At 39.1% G+C, this 22,771-nt stretch overlaps 1 protein-coding gene across 3 annotated transcripts in view; it reads right to left on the bottom strand.

The window, feature by feature from the left end:
• LOC131108260 (A-type potassium channel modulatory protein KCNIP2) overlaps window positions 1–22,771 on the bottom strand; it is a 141,301-nt gene that overhangs the window by 101,809 nt on the left and 16,721 nt on the right. For 2 of the 3 annotated variants that reach the window (XM_058059164.2, XM_058059169.2), the window contains exon 1: window positions 2,319–2,924. The exons of the other annotated variant lie outside the window; for it this stretch is intronic. In XM_058059164.2, the coding sequence (XP_057915147.2) occupies window positions 2,319–2,391 (73 nt within the window). In that variant the 5' untranslated portion in view covers window positions 2,392–2,924. Of the gene's footprint in view, window positions 1–2,318; window positions 2,925–22,771 lie in introns of those variants that run through there. 3 annotated transcript variants of the gene reach the window in all.

Below are 22,771 nucleotides of genomic sequence, written 5' to 3'. Positions count from 1 at the left end.
ACATGTTGTCCATTTAACTTGTATTTATCACATATTTACAGTATAAAAGGGTGAATGAGATGTGTTTTCTGCGGGAAAAAAATACTTGTTTTTCTCTTTTTTGCCACACTTTGACACATGACTGCCAGCATCTGGTGTGATGTGTATAATACTTGTCGGACAGCGACAGTAATATCTTGGGAGACGCAAGTCTCTGGTGTGAATGTTCAAACGTCCATCCCGGCTTTGTGAAATACTCACACACACACACACACATAAGTCCACTACTGTCGCAGCTCTGATAGTACTTCTACAAAAGGTGCAAATCGCCAGGTTCACCCAATCTCTGCCATTTCTCAGTACAGCGAGAAAAAAAAACTGCTTTTAAGTCCGTAGCCTTAGATAACATTGTCCCCATGGAGATAAGGGGTGCACAGCTGTCTGGACAGGCACATGTCATCGCTCTGCAAAGCCAGAGGTGCGTTCAGGCATAAGACTGCGAATGTTACCGAGGCAGCTGGCACTTTAAACAGAGACCACATTAGCAGGGAGCTATGACCTCAGGAGGCCGCATGGAGTAGGGAAAGCATCTCCGGAGAGACGTGGGATGCACAGGTAGGCTCACTTGGCATAGCATTAAATGAGCCCCTTATCCTATGAGTAGTTAGTTTGTTACACTTGAAGACAAAAATAAAACACAGCATTTTACATTTGTAAAAATTGTGCACATCACCGCTATTGACAACTAATATCAATCACTGTCTTACAAAATTATTGGTCTCAAGCATTCATGCTTATGCAATTGTGCAAGAAATATTATGCAAATTACAACAGCATTTCTCAGAACTGTCATTTCTAGCCCACACTCAAAAGATGCAAGTAATTGGTCTAACATGTAAAACCAATATATAATAATAATTTGCTTATCAACTAAAACAGAGTGGTCTCCCACCACTGAACCAGGTGAGCAGCAATCACAGGTATCACACACACAAACACACACATGCAACATCATAGATTCAATATGTATCCATCCTCCACACCCTTTTTTTAACATTAATTCATTAAATGGTTAACTTTAGGGGGCTAAAATGTAGGGATTGGCAGTGCTGGGCATTGTTGCATATTTAATGATTATTTTATGCAATTAAATAAAGGTCCTTTATGATACTTAATCTTAAATAAGTGTTGAAAGGCCCACAATAATGTATAAAAATGAGTTGCCCAAAATGTATCCTATATTTAGACAGTTTAAAAATGTTTTTTAAGCCCTACTGGGAACACACAGTTTTGTGTGTCTGTAGCTTTAATGCTAATGAGCTGTGTTTTTCCATACTAGTCTACAGCCCCAATCAGTGCTATATCTCTGCACTGGTCCAACATTCATTCATTCATTCATTTTCTACCGCTTTTTCCTCACGAGGGTCGCGGGGGGTTGCTGGAGCCTATCCCAGCTGTCTTCGGGCGAGAGGCGGGTTACACCCTGGACTGGTTGCCAGCCAATCACAGGGCACATATAGACAAACAACCATTCACACTCACATTCATACCTATGGACAATTTAGACTCGTCAATTAACCTAGCATGTTTTTCTTAGCATGCACGGGGAGAACATGCAAACTCCACACAGAGATGACCGAGGGTGAAATTGAACCCTAGTCTCCGAGCTGTGAGGTCTGCGCGCTAACCACTAGACCGCCGTGCAGCCTCTGGTCCAACATTATTGACTTAATTTATAACATACAAGAAGCATACACAACTTGAGGCTTAATTTTAAGACGCGTAGCAAAGCCTACTTTTTACACAGAGCTGTTCTCCATGAAGTGGTTTGTTTACATACGTAGGGGAGGGGGAGCAAACAAATGAGGAAGACGATAAACAGGCTGTAGGTACATATATTACTGTTAGAACGTCAATAGGAGCTATTTAATATGTTTTTAAATACAGGAAGTAAAAAGTAAAACAAAAAATAACAATATTATGTGTAAATATTGCAGTATTTTAATAGAAGGTGGATGGAGTGAGGTCCCTTAGGTTAGAAAAGTGAAGTATGTTGCTGGACTAGACTGTAGTATTTAAAATGTGTTTAATTTGAAGCTTAATTGTGAAAATAATTGTTGTATTATATGTATATATTTTGTTAGAATAAATATTCAATTGTGGGCAAGCATATTCTATTATATACTGTATAAGTATTTATACTAATAATGGTAATAATTTTGATATAACTTAATAGGAACTTGTATGAGCTGAAGTTAGTTAGATGGAGCGAGAAGCATGTCTCCATATTGAATCTTTGACCCAGCACACGATGGCCCCCAAGAGCCCGGAAGACTCACCCGTCAGTGGGTCGTAAGAACCATCCAGCTCCCGGGAATGGGTCAAGCTTTGTTCGCGGTTTTTGTTCTTCATTTTTTTTTTTTGTTCCTCCGAGTGCGCTGGAATGAAAACTGTTGACAGGTTTTGCTGTCTCACGCAAAATGTTTGTTTTTTATTAATTAAATAAATTGCATACACCTGTTAACAATCTACATCTGCCGCGCCGTTGAGCAAAAGGAGCCAAGAACATGAAGCGGTAATCCCAGCGTCTCTTTTTGCGCGTCCTGCTGCAGAGTCAGTGAGCCGTGTGCGCGTCTACGTCCTCGCACACGAGCATTGCGCGCACACACACAAAGAAATGCAGGCAGCAACAGCGTCCAAAAAAGGATAAAAAGAGTCAGTGGACGTAAATCGGAGCCCGTAAATCAACAAGAATAAAACGATTGCCAAAGGAATAAACAAGAAATGAATTAAAGAACAACCATCATGGTGTTCTTCCACTTCATCAGGAGCTCCAGAGGTGACTACATGGGATCTATAAATACTCTCTGGAGTCTCTCGGAAGCTTCCTTGTCTCTCGCTCCCCTTCTTCATCACCGATTGCTGCCCCCTGACTATGACATTTGCTCACAATCTGTCAGGCAATCTGTCTAATGACGCCATATTTCCCAACATTATGTCACACTTTTTTCTATAAATCCATGTACAGTGTGTAAGGAGAAGTCACCTAAGTCCAGGTTGTTTGGATTTATGTATTTATGTTTCATGTGACATTCCTAATTGACATACAAGTGTAACAATAAGTTAACCCTTCTTAATATTATAATATATATAACATAAAAACAGTCTTGAGTGAAATGGTGAAGTCTTTTTTAGCATAATAACTTGTTGCAAAAAACATTAAATGAAAAAATTTAAATAACTGTATTGGGGCGGCACGGCGGTCTAGTGGTTAGCATGCAGACCTCACAGCTAGGAGACCAGGGTTCAATTCCACCCTCGGCCATCTCTGTGTGGAGTTTGCATGTTAGGCTCCAGCATCCCCCGCGACCCTCGTGAAGAAAAAGCGGTAGAAAATGAATGAATGAATAACTGTATTATGGAAAGCAGGAAGTGAACAAATGTAACAGTTACTGATTGTAAAAGTACCAGATGGAGGGGTAGGATTTAATAAGCTTTGCTTCTTCCTACTCCTTTTGGACATGTGGAACTGTGAACTGATTATGTGATGCATTCAATTGTAATCTGATGCATGTTCAAATGGAATAAAACCATTACCATTACCATAATGAATTAAAGAAGTGCTTCTCAAATAATGGGGAAGGTTCACCTGGGGGGGGGGGGGGCACAAGAGGCAGGGAATACTTTCAATGTTAGTGCAGACCCGCTAAAATGTACAAATTGTTGGTACTCGGTTGAATACGCTTGTATGCTTCACAACGCTCCATTGTCTTGTGTTTTATTGGTTTTTATATTCGAGTTACATCTGTACAGTACAGATAAATAAATAGAAATGAGCAGTTTCTCACTATTTCAATTTGGAAGGGGGCGGGGGCATGAAAACATTTCATTTCATTTTTAATTTCAAACAATAATAGAGAACCACTACCTTAAGGGATAGTTCCAATGTTCCAATGACCCAAATCCAAGTGTAGTGTCTGAACGGTGACCCCCCCCCCCTACCAATTTGTTCCATGAGCCGAGTTCTAGTCGAATTTCTATGAGGACGAACGTAGTTCCGATTAGTTGTTAGTTATTGGGGGGCCCTTCAGTGAAAGTTTTTTCTTCTTAAAACAATATGCGTTCAAAAGAGTAACACATTAATACAGTAATACAGGAGAAAGAGCACATCGTGACACAAACGGAAACTGAGAGATCTGTTAAGCAAACGCTTAACTGAAGAAACCCACAGCAACTAACCGAAACTATGGTACTAAGGTACTAAGTCAACATGATATTGATTATTATTTACTTTATAAAGTAAATAGTACATGGGCTAATACTTCATATGTTTGTTCCTGTTTCCTAGTCAGTACAGATTGGTGTTTTGGAGTGGGTCTGTTACCTTTTCGTGGTAGCATGAGGTGTTATAAAGTATTTATTTGGTGTTAGCGCCAACAATAACCATGTCGCTGTAGCTTGGTTAATATAGAGGTCAGTTTTGTAAACAGAACATTGCTGGCGTTTTTAGAGGGTTTAATCGTCAAAATAGGTTACCTTCTGGCAACCCTGGACTGTCCACTTGTTACAGTAGCTGGACAGGTTGTTTATTTACATAAAACACACAAAAAAAACTATTTAGAAGCAGGCAATAATTAGAGATAGTCATTTTACAACGTTAAGAATGGTGTGAAATGCATGAGATATTAGCGTAAAGTAAAATGTAGTACAGTGTAGTATGCCAAAGTTTCACACCAACAGCTGAGTGGTACAACCAACACGTTCAAGTGCATGCAGAGGTAAATAAAGATGCTGATAATGACCTCCATTAGTTAATTAAAAAAAACAAAAACAATGTCTCCTCTAGCCACAGCTGTAAATGCTAATGTTTGCTGACCCGGAACGAATTAAATACCTGAGCAGCTATTTGCTTTTATAGACCAGGCACCCGGCGAGAGGAGCTGCGGTTAATTGAATAGAGATGTTAATTGGCGCATTGCTTTACACCCATTAATCAGGCTGCTCCTGTTTTTGGAGTATGTGTCAGAAAAAAGTATATAAAAAGCCAAACACACGGATATAATCCTTTCATGCTTGCTGACGTTTGGCCTGACATTGATGCATGATGACAATTAGAACGCATGACTTTCATGATGCAAGATCGTCAACATTTTTAGAATTCATGACATCATTTTCCAATGAAAACCAAATCAAATAAAAAAGATGTGTCTTAAGGTGATGAAGTATCAAATGTTGTCATTTATTTGGACTTGTGTATTCACAATAAACAAAAAAGCCCACCATAACCCGAAAGGCTTCCTTGTTTCTGTCAACCATCACCAACAAAATATTTCACAGATATGGTCGATTGGACAGTGATTGGATTTCTGTCTGTGCTGAATAAAATGAGATGAGCGTAGGTAGATTCTAAATGAAGGCAAGGACGAGTGAAAAAAGAAAAGGGGATGCGGTTAGATCGATTCAGTTAGAGGGGATTTGATGATGCTGAGATAGAATGAAGGGGAATAAGCAAGCCACTGATGAGGAGGTTGTCTGAGACCGCGGGGGTTGTGAATGAAGGATTTAGGATGACGCTTCAATGTGGACACACACACACACCTCTTCTATACAAGACAAGCTGGACACAACGCCATCAATTTAGCAAGGTAAAATAGCAAAAGCAGAGAAAAAGTAGCTTTTCTATACAGTGGAACCTTGGTTAGCATCAATAACGGACTCTAACTGAATCAGTTTGAAATAAGAAATAACGTAATGTGTTCCAGAATGCTAAAAACAGAATAAACGCATCCTTAGTGTTATTCAAACTGTAAAAAAAACAGACAATTTCCCTCAACCAGTCAACAAATGACAAGTATTATATTATAATATTATTTTTTGTGTGTGGGGGTTTTCTCCGGGTACTCCGGTTTCCTCCCACATTCCAAAAACATGCTAGGTTAATTGGCGACTCCAAATTGTCCATAGGTATGAATGTGAGTGTGAATGGTTGTTTGTCTATATGTGCCCTGTGATTGGCTGGTGACCAGTCCAGGGTGTACCCCGCCTCTCAGCTGGGATAGGCTCCAGCACACCCCTGCAACACTTGTGTGGACAAGCAGCATATAAAATGCATAGACGGATGGAAAAAGGCTTCATTTGAACATGCATCAGATTACAATTGAATGCATCACATAATCAGTTCACAGTTCCACATGTCCAAAAGGAGTAGGAAGAAGCAAAGCTTATTAAATCCTACCCCTCCATCTGGTACTTTTACAATCAGTAACTGTTACATTTGTTCACTTCCTGCTTTCCTAATATGGTTTAAGTTTTTTTTTGGTTTTTTTTTATCATTTTTTTGTCACGTACCGAAGTACAAGGTGATATGAGCATCCAATGACATAATGGGTACCATAGTAAGTGTCAATATAGTGATATGTATAGCACATCATGACTGGTTCAAGACTCTTCATCCTTGTATTTAGCAAACATCAACTGCTTGTATTGTTTCTTGAAATGGCTCATCGTTGTGCATTGTTTGAGGGTCTTACTCAATCCATTCCATAGTTTGATTCCACATACTGAAATGCTATGGCTTTTTAACGTAGTCCTAGCATATAAGTGTTTTAATGTGGGAGGAAATCGGAGTACCCGGAGAAAACCAACACATGCATGGGGAGAACATGCAAACTCCACACAGAGCTGGCCGAGGGTAGATAATCTTGCTAATAATAATAATCATTGCAGTAATAACAAACACAATGATAAGTAAAAGCTGAAGCTGCACAAGTTAAATCCACCTTTCACTCAATGTCCTTGCTACGTTATTCACAACATTTTTAAGGCAATCCAGTTTACGTCTGCAAGTGCCTGATAAAAAGTCAAAAATGTGGACCCCGGAGTTGGTTGGAACGAGGAGGGAAAAGTAGAGGCTGAGCTAGATTCATCAAATTATTGAGATGCACCCTCTGGCTCTTAGTGTCCCCTCAAGGTGAGTCACCCACCCTTGTCGCTGAACTGTGAATATTAAGAACACAAATCGCTGAGGTCTTCAAACAAAGCAGTGTGTGTCTGTGCATTGAAATCATGGCTGAGCTCACCTTCACCTGAATCCAAACATACTAAGCAAGGAACAGGAAGTGTTCTCACTAGTCCCTTAGTGGGTGTATTCCATATTGGCTGCAGTCTCAGCAGAAAAGACTGAAAAAGATGAGGATTACCGTCCAAATAGCTGTCACTGGTGGTATTTTGGACCCCCCCCAGGTTCCTGAAGTAAAGACAGGGGGAAAAGGGCTCCTTGTTAAGGGCCGTTAAAAAGCACTTCAAATGTGTGAATGACACTTGGTTTCATTATGCATTGCAGACACTGTCCTCCAGCACTGAGCTGTCACTTTGGCCTCGCCAGCCGCCAGCCGCCAGCGCCTAAGAGACTGATGATGTCCACGGAGACGGACTGACTGACAACACACACACACACACAAAAACACACACACACAAATAGAATGCATCACTGTCTGCACTCACTGGACATTATTACCTTTCTAAACACCAATTGGCTTGGATCTTATTAGTATATTGTAGAGGTATACCTTTGTACACAGTACACTGTATATGCAGTATAGTCAAACATCAAAACATTAATTTTTATGGATTAAAAAAAAACACTTATTCAAAAGCCCCAATATGGGATGTAACTGGTAAATATGGTTAAGTTTGTAAATATACAGGACTTGATGGAAACTATACTTTCTACCTATAGATGGTAATCACCTGATGTGTGGATGTTGAGAACTTTTGGGACATCAATCAATAGTTTACCATTAAATCAGTGGGTTTAGACCAGGGGTGGGCAAACTACGGCCCGAGGGCCACATCCGGCTCGCCAAGTGTTTGAATACGGCCCGCCCAATCTTTCCAAAGTATTTCATTTAAACTCAACATACAACCTGGCATCATGGCCTGAGCCAACCTTTTGATGGTTTTATCAATTTCGTTTTTTGACATGGTCTGTTGTTTACAAAGTGTTCCTGAAAAAAGGGACACAAGCACATAATAATAATAATAATTATTATTATTATTATTAGATTATTTTAATTATTATTAGAACTATTATGATTATTATAATTATTATACTATTAATGCTAATTATTATATTAATTATATATAATATTATTGTTATATTTGCATATTTTACATAATAATAATATAATAATTATTATTTTAATTTTATTGTAATTGTTATAATATTTTATTATTTTGAAAATATTTAAATATGAATATAAAATAATAAATAATAATAGCAGATTGCATGACAATTTTACAGATACAATAATACCAGGTGGACTGTTACGTGTAAAATATATAGTCTGCCCCCCCTGTAAATGTTGTCATATCAATGCGGCCCGCGAGTCAAAAAGTTTGCCCACCCCTGGTTTAGACAATGAAAATAATTAGATATAGACCAGTGGTTCTCAACTGGTCACCCCATAATGACAAATGGTGGCCCAAATGAGTAACTACTGTGATTTTGATGTTCCATTTGTGTCTCTAACCTGATGGCTATATTGCAGTTATGGATATTATGACACAATTGAAGTTGAAGTGAGAATATGAAGGTAACAAGCAAGTATTTCTTTTGGATAACAAAAAATACTTGATGAGATAATATTAAAGTTGAGAAGAATTGCACGGAGTACATATTTTTTGTGTCAAAATGAAAGACCAAATATATTTAGAGGGCTGCACGGCGGATGAGTGGTTAGTGCGCAGACCTCACAGCTAGGAGACCCAAATTCAATCCCACTCTCAGAGTTTGCATGTTCAAATTGTCCATAGGTATGAATGTGAGTGTGAATGGTTGTTTGTCTATATGTGCCCTGTGATTGGCTGGCCACCAGTCCAGGGTGTACCCCACCTCTCGCCTGAAGACAGCTGGGGTAGGCTCCAGCAACCCCCGCGATCCTTATGGGGATAAACAAAAGAAAATCAATGAATGAAAATATATTTAGAAGGAAAAGGGTGGAGTGCAAGGGCTGCACGGCGGCCGAGTGGTTAGCACGCTGACCTAGGAGACCCGAGTTCAATCCCACTCTCGGCCATCTCTGTGTGGAGTTTGCATGTTCTCCCCGTGCATGCGTGGGTTTTCTCCGGGTACTCCGGTTTCCTCCCACATTCCAAAAACATGCTAGGTTAATTGGCGACTCCAAATTGTCCATAGGTATGAATGTGAGTGTGAATGGTTGTTTGTCTATTGTGCCCTGTGATTGGCTAACGACCAGTCCAGGGTCCTTGCCCAAAGACAGCTGGGATAGGCTCCAGCACCCCCGCGACCCTCGTGAAGATAAGTGGCAGAAAATACAGCTTTTACAGGCTGTATCTGGGTACCTTATACCTTAATCCATTCCGGAAAAAAACAAAAATGTTACCACAAAACACATTTTTACAGTTATAAAATCATAATACCTATCATAATACCTTTTACCTATTGCATACTAAGCAGAACTATCATCATAGCAACACAAGTGACAGCAAAAGGAATAACATGCTCCATCCTCTTTTCTGTCATTTCACTTCAATTTGGCAGATAAACTGTATTTTAATGAAACCAGATGTTCAAAGGTCATCTTATAAGGAAACAATGAACATTTAAATGCCAACATTTGGTAATACAATCTTCCGGGTGGCACTTTCTAATGAAGGTTATGTCCCATAGGCACATAAACATGACGTTTTAATATACAGTTCTAATAAACACAGCTGTACTCCTCCTGACTCCTCGCCACATGTGGTGTGTTGTTTTTCCTCTTATTTTCTTTCCACTCCAAGTACTTATTTATATACTATTACTGCTATTAGTGTATTGTGTTGGCATCCAAACAGCTGCACAGTGTGGTACCTCGGTTTACATCCGAGCTTGTTTTTAAATTAATTTATGCTATAATGTTGCCTTGGTTTGCAACCATTTGTTCCTGGTTTTTCATCTTTTTTTATTTTTTTTTATTTGGGCAAATACACGAAACACAAAATACAACTCTCCATTATTTACATGTGTATTCAGCTATCTGATCACAAGACCAAAAGGAGTAGGCTGAAGCAAAAGCTTATAAATGCCTACCCCTTTTTGCAAGATATAATCATGTTCATGCCACTGTCTTGTTTTCCCCTGTTATTATTATCATTGTAATATTATTATTATTATCATTATTATCATTATTGTTATAATCTTTATCATTATTACCATCATTATAATCATCATTAATATTACTATTTTTATCATTATAGTTAAAAAATTTTGGATTTTTTTTTAATTATTTGTGACACTTAGTTCACATTTTTACTACAGCAGCCTGTAAGGCACATACATGCCCCCCCCCCCAAAAAAAAACTCCACTCCAACCCTCTTCACTTATTCAGTTAATTATTGTCTGAAATGTGTTATTTTGTGTTCATAAAAAAAAATATTTGTATTGTTTTCTATAGGAAAATTTGCCTTGGTTAACATGTGTTTTGGTTTGAGTCAGAAAATTAATGACGCTAACCAAGGCACCACTGTAATTGGCTCTTCCCATTATACTGGATGTGATGTCTTCATTTAAGCGAGTCAAATGGGAATTTGCTGTCTACATCTGTCAGTTATTTTTCTCTGCTATCTCACACACGGACGCCAGTGTTTTCGTTTTGTGTTTGGTCTCGGAAAAAAAAAAGAAAGGTAACCATACAAGATGGGTGACACGTGTCAGACAGGGTCCTGCCCAAACGATGTCGCCTTTATCCTGAGGGACAGCGTCCTCAAAGACACTACGGTCACATCCATCAATCACTTAGTATGTAATGCTCTGTTGCTTCTAATATTATATAGTATATATAATAAACATATTAAATTAATACCTCTGATATCTTGATTTGTGACACAGCTGGATTCATTTAAATTGAGCAGATGAACATAATGAAGCGTCCCGAGAGAGTATTTATGTTTGCTGACCTGAAAAATGCAAACAAGCGAAGGTGAAAGCAGTATGAATTCCTCATGAGCATAAAGTGCACGTGTCTGTTTCCATAAGCACCTAAATATGGGAAGATTGGAAAGGTTGTGTGCATTGACAACAGTGTAGACTTTTCAGCGTTTATCACTTGTAACTGCTCGATGGAATGAAAAGTGTTGTTTCCGCTGTCCAAAATTATTCAAAATGCGAGGCGTACGCGGATGAACTTATTGAGTCGCTGCATTATTCCCAGTTCTAACAAATACGTGCAATTTGTTTTCTAATGCTTAAAGCCATGGCTGTCTCTTGTATCCGTGCAGTCGCCTGCGCATTAAAGTGGAGTGTAAACAAATAATAGGAGTCCAAAGCGACTATAGGGGTGTTATTTTGTGTCTACAGGGCTCTAATAATGGTACAGATTGTATTAGTTTAGAAACAGGTTTTCTAAGCTCCAATTTTGAAAATGTTCCATTAATTAACCCTTAGATGCACAATGACCCATACTAGAATCAATGCGTTTTTATGCCAATTTTGCCATTGTGGTTAGGAATAATCACTTGTATGATATTTAGTATTATATTTAAGACCACACAAGATTGATTTCGTCCAGCATCTGTAGGACCATTTCAGCTGTGTATCTAGCAGCCAAGGCAGCATGGATGAGGAAACAAAAGAGTAACAATACATATAGTCAAGTTAAGTCATAATAGTCATAATGTCAGTTAGTTATAAAGTAGGCTAATTTATTGATACTAACAGTCATGAAAGACACATACACAATATTATATGAAGATAATACTTGTATGTATAAAAGGTATGTTAAAAATGTGAATGGCATGATATCAAAAACATGTTTTTTGAGGAATACCTGGAATATGAAATGATGAAAAATTTTCATTACAAAGATATTTCAAGAAAACAACCTGAACGGGTCATTTTTGACCCACTTATGGAAGGTTGGGGTCGTAACACAAAAACTAAAATTTATTAAAATGTATAAAAGGTAAGTTAAAAATGTGAATGACAAGATATCAAAAACATGTTTTTTGAGGAATACCTGGAATATGAAATGATAAAAAAATTTCATTACGAAGATATTTCTAGAAAACAACCTGAACGGGTCATTTTTGACCCACTTATGGAAGGTTGGGGTAGTAACACAGAAATTAAAATTTCTTAAAATTCATAAAAGGTAAGTTAAAAATGTGAATGACATGATAACAAAAACATGTTTTTTGAGGAATACCTGGAATATGAAATGATAAAAAAATTTCCATTACGAAGATATTTCTAGAAAACAACCTGACCGGGTCATTTTTGACCCACTTATGCATCTAAGGGTTAATACTGACTCCTACTTTGCGTCATTTCACTTATCACAGTCAGATCCGGAACCAATTAATCATGATAAACGAGGGATGACTGAATGGGATTTTCATGATTTTCATGATTTTCATGATTTTAGTAGTTAGAGCATAGAAAATGTGTTTATGACCTTCTAAATACATTAACACTAATAGAGCCCTCAAAACATGAAATAACACCCCTATAGTCAACTTTACACTCGTATTATCCAATATAGTAGACATTTTTTTTACTTACAGGACTTTTTGCGGTGACTAATGTAACATTACTATGTCACAACCTGGCTCATGGGTTATGGCAAGGACTCTTGAGGACACAAACTAAATTAAATTAGGAAAATAACGAAGCCAAACAAACAGCCAAACAAAAAAAAACAGCATGGTGCAGCCTGAAGTCCAGGAGAGGAGACAGATATAGAAGATATTTCTAGAAAACAACCTGACCGGGTCATTTTTGACCCACTTATGCATCTAAGGGTTAATACTGAATCCTACTTCGCGTCATTTCACTTATTGCAGTCAGATCCGGAACCAATTAATCATGATAAACGAGGGTTGACTGAATGGGATTTTCATGATTTTTCATACAAAAACGATGGTAGTTCACACAGTCATTGCTCTAGAGACACATATTACTGTTAGAACGTCATTAAAAAGCCCACTTAACACCATAGGGGACCTTTAAAGACAGAAAGAGAGTAGCTGTTTATGCCTGCTTATAATTCCGTTAGGAAGAATGTACAATACATCACATCACAGGTTTGTGACAGCGTCTCCTGATCATCTGTCAGTACGATTCATTGTCATAACTTGTTTGTTTTCCATCTGCGTGCTATCCGAGCAACAGCCAGAACGTGTCGAACAATCCCTTCAAATTACAAATGGGTGTGGGTTGGCTGAAGAAGGTTAAGTAGCCGTCATAAAGAACAAGAAGAGTGGCCTGCTGATAGATCACTGGGGTCTGATTGGCTGGGCAAAAAAAAGCCCTTCAGAGAGATGGATGCAGAGGCTTAGATGGTGGATATGATGGAGAGCGTAAACAGGGGAAATTGCCGATGTGCCGAGAGGACAGATGGATGGAATGTGGTGGGTCGGAAACTGCCCCAGACTGTAGCCCCAAATGTGTTGTCCCATTAACATGCTTTTATGCTGCGGGAAAAGTTGCGTTGCTGCTGATAGAATTGTATTGTGGAGAGCTGGGAACATTAATGCAATAATGTGCCCTCGCGAGGCTCTTAAAAGCATCCCTCTTTTATTTTAATCAGTATGCTATCACTGCCTGCTCCTCCCTGGTGTGAAACTCATTTTCAGTCTAATCACTTTGACCATCTGTATAGTGACTGTGTGACTAGAACTCGACAATGGAAACCTTTTTTTAACATCAATTATTGTCATTTCAAAACATCAATTCTAGGGTAAAACTCACTTTTATTAAAGGTGCTATTCCTTTTGGCTGCAGATTCCACTTTTTTCTCTCAAAAAAACTCATATTACAAATATACAACATAAGGTGGGCAGAAATATTTCAGTATTGAACAAAGCAAAATTTGTTCTCAATCAGAAATCACTCCACACTCTTTATTGCTGTCTGGTTCTACCATATCTTACTCATTGTGTGGAAATATGGGCTAATAACTATAAAAGCAATCTTCACTCGCTAAATGTACTGCAAAAAAAGGTCAGTAAGGATAATTCATAATGCCGCCTACAGAGAACATACTAACTCCTTATTTCTAAAATCACAAAAACTTAAACTTGCTGATATAGTTCATCTTCAAACAGCTAAAATAATGCATAAGGCTAAAAATAACCAATTAGCTAAAAATGTCATCCAATACTTCTCTATAAGAGAGGAGAAATATGATCTCAGGGAAGAACTACATTTGAAACACTTCTATGCTAGGACTACGTTAAAAAGCCATAGCATTTCAGTATGTGGAATCAAACTATGGAATGGATTGAGTAAGGACCTCAAACAATGCACAACGATGAGCCAATTCAAGAAACAATACAAGCAGTTGATGTTTGCTAAATACAAGGATGAAGAGTCTTGAACCAGTCATGATGTGCTATACATATCACTATATTGACACTTACTATGGTACCCATTATGTCATTGGATGCTCATATCACCTCGTACTTCAGTACGTGACAAAAAAACAAACAAAAAAAAAACTATATTAGGAAAGCAGGAAGTGAACAAATGTAACAGTTACTGATTGTAAAAATGGCATTCACATACGCATATGGCTCTGAGAGATGCCATCAACAATTAGGAGTCATGCAGTAATCCATTGTTAATTGCCGTTAACTGCTTCTAGACCCGGCCGTGATAATTAGAAGTAGAATTCCTTATTCATAAATCTAATATTTTTGTAGTTAGAGCATAGAAAATGTGCCTATGACCTTCTAAATACAATAATAGAGCCCTCTAAACATGAAATAACACCCCTATAGTCAACTTTACACTCATATTATCCAATATAGTAGACATTTTTTATTTCCAGGACTTCTTGCGGTGACTAATGTAACATTAATATGTCACAACCTGGCTCATGGGTTATGGCAAGGACTGTCGAGGACAACAAACTAAATTAGCTTTTTAGCTTTTTAAATGATTTACTGTAACATAAGTGGAAATGAAGGAAAATAACTAAGCCAAACAAAAAAACTGCATGGTGCAGCCTGAAGTCCAGGAGAAGAGACAGAGCACTGCCGGAGGTGGAGTCCTTTTATATCCCAGGAGCGTCCCCCCCCAGGTGCTGTACGTCAGCAATCAGGCTTGGGTCCCATGGCAACCTCAGGGAGACAGCATGTTAATGACAGGTCCCATGGAGCCCCAACAGGGCCATCACTAAACTAAAACCTAGTGACCTGTGTAAAACACTGAAAATACTGAATGTAGACAAACTGGGGAGGACTGACTCTACATTTGAATAATAGCGCCCCCACTGCGGTACCTAACCATGACAGACAGCACGTTTAAGGGTGCTAAAAATGTTAAAAACTGTCACATAAGAGTAAACTGGCAGGTTTTGATTACATTCATTCATTTTCTGCCGCTTTTCCTCACGAGGGTCGCGGGGGTGCTGGAGCCTATCCCAGCTGTCTTCGGGCGAGAGGCGGGGTACACCCTGGACTGGTGGCCAGCCAATCACAGGGCACATATAGACAAACAACCATTCACACTCACATTCATACCTATGGACAATTTAGAGTCGCTAATTAACCTAGCATGTTTTTGGAATGTGGGAGGAAACCGGAGTACCCGGAGAAAACCCACACATGCACGGGGAGAACATGCAAACTCCACACAGAGACGGCCGAGGGTGGAATTGAACCCTGGTCTCCTAGCTGTGAGGTCTGCGCGCTAACCACTCATCCGCTGTGCCGCCCGTTCTGATTACATTAAATGAATTATTCATTCATTCTGTCGCTTATCCTCACGAGGTTTGCAGGTTGTGCTGGAGCCTATCCCAGCTGTCTTCAGGCGAGAACTGTCTTCGGGTACACCCTGGACTGGTCGCCAGCCAATCACAGGGCACATATAGACAAACAACCATTCACACTCACATTCATACCTATGGACAATTTGCAGTCTCTAATTAAATGAATTATTTGCTTTACTCATGATGACAATAACCATTTTTATGCAATTTTTATGACATATTTCTCACAAAAATGGTGGCAGCAACATAAGGGTATTGGAATTTTAAAGCCCCGCTGTAAAGTATGTACTATACGACACAAGTATTGCACATTTTGCAAGTAGAGTATCACTACAGTGAGTTCTTAAAGTCACATAAACAACGGTCAAATACACTGAGTCTCCTTTTTAGTGGTGCACGGATGGGCTGTCTTTTGCCTATATGTGTGTGTGTGTGTGTGTGTGTCTGTAATTGTGCATGTGCGTCCTCGGGGTGTTGAATAAGTAATGCAGAGGCGCCTAATGAGAGATAATGTCTAGCTAATGATCTGTCAAAATGAAGTGTTTGCTTATGGAGGAAAGGATCATCTTAGGCTTTCATTCCCATTCGATGACTAATACTGGATGATAATACACACAATATACACACATGCAATAACACAATCAAATACAAAGTGGGTCACATGAATCTTTTTCAGTTTACGGTTTTACGAATGGACTTCTCTCCGACTTCTCTCCGCATCTACGAACACAAGGATTAGCCTTTGCTTTTTTTCAGTCTTGGCAAGACCCTTCCTTCATGGTGGTGCTGAGCAGCGCTAGAAGAATGATGACTCCTCCAAATAGCAAGTGTTTATGGTTCTGAGATTTATCGTCAGCATGGAGATGGAGCTGGAATTTTAGTAGCTACATTCCGACGCCGACCGAACCACTCTTGCTAACACAGACGACAGATTATAATGATCGTAAAATGTGGGGGATTTGCCAATAAAAGGATAATGTTGCAGCACTACAAGAGAAATACTTTTGTCAGAAATTATGAAGTAATTACTTGTTATCACTTATATCTGACGTGTGCCGATGAGAGCTTACTTAAGTTGGAAATGTTGGAACAGCTGGTGAAGCCTCCCATTGTGTTCTGCGTTCTGATTGGCTGTACATCATTGTCAATCAACCTCCTTCATGCCGCACAGCATATTTCCTGTTGTATGATCACGAGCAGCTAGCAGTGTGAATACTGTGAATGTATCTTCGGTTCATGGGGAGTAAAATACTATAGGTGCAATCTATTTTAACAAGGATACAAAAACGCTACAGCCAAATGGCGGCAGGACAAGGCACCATCAGAGGAGTGAAATACATGTCAGTCACTTAATGATTTTTTGTGTCCAACAAAGTGCATAATGGACGGCCTGCTTGTGTTTTGTGTCGATGATCCAATGTCTGTGAACGCACCTCAAGTAGAAAAAGGACAAAGAGAGTGTGGAAGTTGGAGATGTTGGAACGTCTGGTGAACTTTCCCATTGTGTTCTGCGTTCTGATTGGCTGTACATCATTGTCAATCAACCTCCTGTACTCCTGCTGGTACATGAACTAATCCATCTTTGCACTCATCTTACAGTCATTTATATTCAATATCTTGCCATTATATGTTTTGCTTTATCTTGTTTATAGTATATGGATTTGTGTTTATTCCTGTGTGTTATTAGTTTCATTTGTTTGCTATATCTATATCAATTTACTATGGTACCCATTATGTCATTGTATGGTCATATCAAGTTGTACTTCGATACGAGGTGCATTATTTAAAAAAAACTGTATTATGGAAAGCAGGAAGTGAACAAATGTAACAGTTACTGATTGTAAAAGTACCAGATGGAGGGGTAGGATTTAATAAGCTCTGCTTCTTCCTACTCCTTTTGGACATGTGGAACTGTGAACTGATTATGTGATGCATTCAATTGTAATCTGATGCATGTTCAAATGAAATAATACCATTACCATTACCATTTACTACAGTTTGGATGTATTCATTTTTTGTCAGCCACAAACAGCGAGCCATTGATTGAAGGACAGATGCACAGTGTAATCAATACAATGTGATTTGCCATCCATAAAGCCCTCATCCCAGCATATCGTCCCACTTAAGACTGGCATTTACTGTTGGGTCGATACAGTTAGAAACTGCTGAAAAGTCATCATTGTAATTTATGTCAACACAGGGGAATTACCAACATGGATACGCCATTTATTGTGTGAATGAAATTTGCCCCAGGGTCTCTGTCGGCTTGCGGTGTGTATGTGTGTCTTTTAATGATCCGGCAGTTAAAATGAGGTTTTTGAGGGCAGAATTATAGTAAAACATCCCACTCATGCATTCCTAGAGTTGGAAAAGCTACAAATGACCCTGGATCTGTGATTCTATCATTTGACTTTGATTGTACTAAGGACTAAAAAGGAAGCGATGGCTATTTTTAGCACACATAAAAAACTGAAGTCCATCAGAATGTTGCTGTTGCTGCCCGTCCACAAGCAACCAATGTCATATAGTGATTGTTACAGCTGTTTTTTTCCACTTTCAGTATGACTGCGTGTCCCAACGCTTTCATCCATATAATGGTAATGGTTTTATTACATTTGAACATGCATCAGATTACAATTGAATGCATCCCATAATCAGTTCACAGTTCCACATGTCCAAAAGGAGTAGGAAGAAGCAAAGCTTATTAAATCCTACCCCTCCATCTGGTACTTTTACAATCAGTAACTGTTACATTTGTTCACTTCCTGCTTTCCATAATACAGTTTAAGGTTTTTGTTTTTTTTTAATAATGTACCGAAGTACCAAAGTACGAGGTGATATGACCATACAATGACATAATGTGTAACTGTTACATTTGTTCACTTCCTGCTTTCCTAATATAGTTTAATGTTTTGTGTATAACATTGTTATGCTGCTTGGAGGCATGATATTTGCCTTCAGAAAACAGCCAGGAAACAAAAAGAGGACTCCCGATGGTGAGTAAGGAAGCTAAAGAGCAGGAGACTGATGAAAGTGTAAAAGCAGTGATGTGATTGGGGAGTAAGCAGAGCCCCATACTTGCCATGACAGGTAATCACTCACACACAATGTGCTTTGACAGCACACAAAATATGTCAGGCGTGTTCCCCCCACGCAAACAAGGCGCAGTGAAGACACAGACATCCATTTGGAAAACGTCTCTGGGACTTAAGGGGCTGAAGTGAAGATCAAGCTCCGAATTTCACTCATTTCAAAAAAAGTACACCTCTCACATTTCAGCCACAATTTTCTTGCCTCGTCAAGAAGCTATACTATCCATTCATTTTTTATGCCGCTTAACCTCATTAGGGTAGGATTTTCTGTATGTCAAAGACATGGGAAGATCCTCGGTTCAAATGAAGGTCCAATAACGATCAGGCGGCATCTAGGAGACAATGGTTTTAAGAACAAAAACGGTCTTCAAAAACCTCATCTCACGCCAAGACAATGACCATTTGGAATTTGTACAAAAATTTGTCCCAAACATGGGACATATTTATATCACTATATTGACAATTACTATGGTACACATAATGTCATTGCATGGTCATATCACATTATTTAAAAAAAAAACAAAAAAAAAACAACCTTAAACTGTATTATGGAAAGCAGGAAGAGAACAAATGAAACAGTTACTGATTGTAAAAGTACCAGATGGAGGGGTAGGATTTAATAAGCTTTGCTTCTTCCTACTCCTTTTGGACATGTGGAACTGTGAACTGATTATGTGATGGACTCAGTTCTAGTCCAACTTTCTTCGGCTCCATTGGGGCTTATTTTGCATCCATAATCAATAAGAAAAGCAGAGACTTGTGGCTTAACTGTGCTAGTTAGACTCAATAACTGATATTGTCATAGACCAGTGACAAACCTCCGTGACAATGATTTCCGGTTCTGGTATCTGTGCTAACACACTGCTAATAGAGACACTGTGTGATAAAAATACGTTATGAACGCAGTTGGACTCAGTGGACGCAGTGCATTAATAACACAACAAACCACAAGCATTAATGTGTGCAAACCAAAGAAAATATAAAAGTATTCTAACCAGGACGTATGTTAACCAAGGCATACACCAACCAAGGCTCCACTGTATAAACAAACAACCAGCTGGGATGGACTCCAGCTGACAGACAATGAATAATTCATTTAATTTCTATATTCTATGTACAGTGTTTACTTTCAAGCATGTGCCAACTTATTGTTTCTATATTTACAAACTATTAATGAGCCAATTTCACCTGCTTGTAATGGTTTATGGTTTATGTAATGGTTTACAGCTTCTGCATTGTTTCAAGAAACACACACATAATCATTTATACAGCATTTTTATCAGAAAAATTTAATCAGCATACTTTTTAAGCAGATATGCACCAAAGAGAGACACTAAAAAAATCACACAGTTGGGAGAGTGTTCATGTGCGCATATACTGGCAGCTGCAAGCGTTACATAATAGACCTGAAGATTCTCACCCACCACCTCATCTGAGAAATGATTATAATCTTCTCTCTGGAAAAATAACCGATGGTGAGTTTGAATGCATTTTGTGGTTTTAATTTGATGTTGTATCTGTCTTAATTTTATACACAATACAGAACTTTTCACACCTTTGTACCTGTGGTGCCACCAGGAATTCCGGGTCCTGTTTTTTTCAGTCATACACAGTATATACACATAAAATATCCATATATTTCATGTATATACAGCCTATATTGTACACACACACATATATATGCAGTATATACAATATACTGTATATTACAAAAATGGAACATCAGATACATTTATTTAAGGAACACTTTTTCATTCATTCATATCCTCACGAGGGTCGCGGGGGTGCTGGAGCCTATCCCAGAGGCGCGGTACACCTTGGACTGGTCGCCAGCCAATCACAGGGCACATATAGACAAACAACCATTCACACTCACATTCATACCTATGGACAATTTGGAGTCGCTAATTAACCTAACATATTTTTGGAATGTGGGAGGAAACCGGAGTACCCGGAGAAGAACGGAACACTTTTTGTATCAAAAAATGTCAAATCATAACACAAACATATCGGACTGAACCATGAATTTTGTGTATCATTGCACCCATGAAATATAGCCTATGTTTTATGGGTCCAATGATACACAAAATTGCACCCGTAATCTATTCAACTCTGAACCCCGACTTCACTTAACACATTTATTGCAACAAGCCCAAGCACAAGTCTTATTTATATCTTAAACGGCTTATTTTCTTTGATTATATCTACTATATTTGGTGCTACGAGTATAAACGTGACTATATGGGTATTATTCCATATCTGGAAGACTTAAAAAAAACATATTTAGAAGGTTGTTAACAGGTTTTTCTCTGCTCTACGGAAAATATTTGCTTTATATAGAACCAATTAACAGCCAACGAGGAATTACTGGATACACTTTTCATACTTGACTGACAAAGTCAAACACCCTTAAAAATGATCCAGAAAACACCGACTAACCTATTGAGCTCTCAAGGCAGACAGCCTTCCCTCTGGTGTCAGACTCTGATAGGCTATACGGGGAGCCAAAGCAGAATAGGAATGAGCAAATGAAAGCGAATAATACAAAGCAGATAACCTGGAGGGGTTTAAGGAGGGAGAGGGAAATTGGAAAAAGCACAAGCTGAGGTTGAAAGACATCCACCATGTGGAAGAAAAGAGGTGGAGCACCAGTTGATGAAAACATGGCAGACAAAGAAAAAGCAAAGCGGCGAGAATGAGAAAGGGTGGCTGTGGATAGATAGATAGTATACCAGCAGTATCAGGTCATTGTTATTTTTAAGATATATGCAATATATAATATAAGCAATGTGTATATGCACTCTACACAACAAGAATTAGCATATTGACACCAACATATAAGACAACCTTTTTTCTGGTGTCTTACTGTATATTTGGTCACATGACTGTAACAAACAATACATCCCTGCTCTCAACCATAATTGTCGGAGTCGAACTACTCCTCCTTCACATTGAGAGGAGCCACATGAGGTGTTTTGGGCATCTGGTCGGGATGCCTCAGGGCACGTCAGACCGCTAGAAGGCTTTGGGAAAGACCCAGGACCCACTGTTTGTCTCCCGCCTCCAAACAGACAGGAAGAGAGTTGTGCATTGGTTTCAGCACATTGACACTATTGTTCCATAAAACAATGGCATGAACGGGGTGAGCCCTTTCGTCAGCCATACGTTCTTTTTGTCTCTATGGGTGGAGGCGGGGCCGTTAGTATACACACAGAGTGCAGAAGTGTGAAACCTTGTCAAGAGCAATGCAAGGTAACAGTAAAAAATAATTATTATATTGTTTATTCATTCATTCATTTTCTACCGCTTATCCTCACAAGGGTCGCGGGGGTGCTGCAGCCTATCCCAGCTGTCTTCGGGCGAGAAGCGGGGTACACCCTGGACTGGTCGCCAGCCAATCACAGGGCACATATAGACAAACAACCATTCACACTCACATTCATACCTATGGACAATTTGGAGTCGCTGATTAGCGTAGCATGTTTTTGGAATGTGGGAGGAAAGTGGAGTCCACACTTGCACAGGGAGAACATGCAAACTCCACACAGAGATGATCGAGAGTGGAATCGAACTTGTTTCTCCTAGCTGTGTGGCCTGCGTGGTAACCACTCATCCGCTGTGCAGCCAATTAGTATATTCATTCATTCATTCATTTTCTACCGCTTTTCCTCACAAGGGTCGTGGGGGGTGCTGGAGCCTATCCCTGCTGTCTTCGGGCGAGAGGCGGGGTACACCCTGGACTGGTGGCCAGCCAATCACAGGGCACATACGTATAGACAAACAACCATTCACACTCACATTCATACCTATGGACAATTTGGAGTCGCCAATTAACCTAGCATGTTTTTGGAATGTGGGAGGAAACCGGAGTACCCGGAGAAAACCCACGCATGCACTGGGAGAACATGCAAACTCCACATAGAGAT

The sequence above is a fragment of the Doryrhamphus excisus genome, linkage group LG20 (assembly GCF_037039965.1).
Source record: "Doryrhamphus excisus strain RoL-2023G ecotype Guam linkage group LG20, RoL_Dexc_Guam_v1.1, whole genome shotgun sequence".
NCBI classification, from domain to species: domain Eukaryota; kingdom Metazoa; phylum Chordata; class Actinopteri; order Syngnathiformes; family Syngnathidae; genus Doryrhamphus; species Doryrhamphus excisus.
The sequence above is the reverse complement of the archived record's forward strand: the minus strand, read 5'-3'. Positions and strand labels throughout refer to the sequence as shown.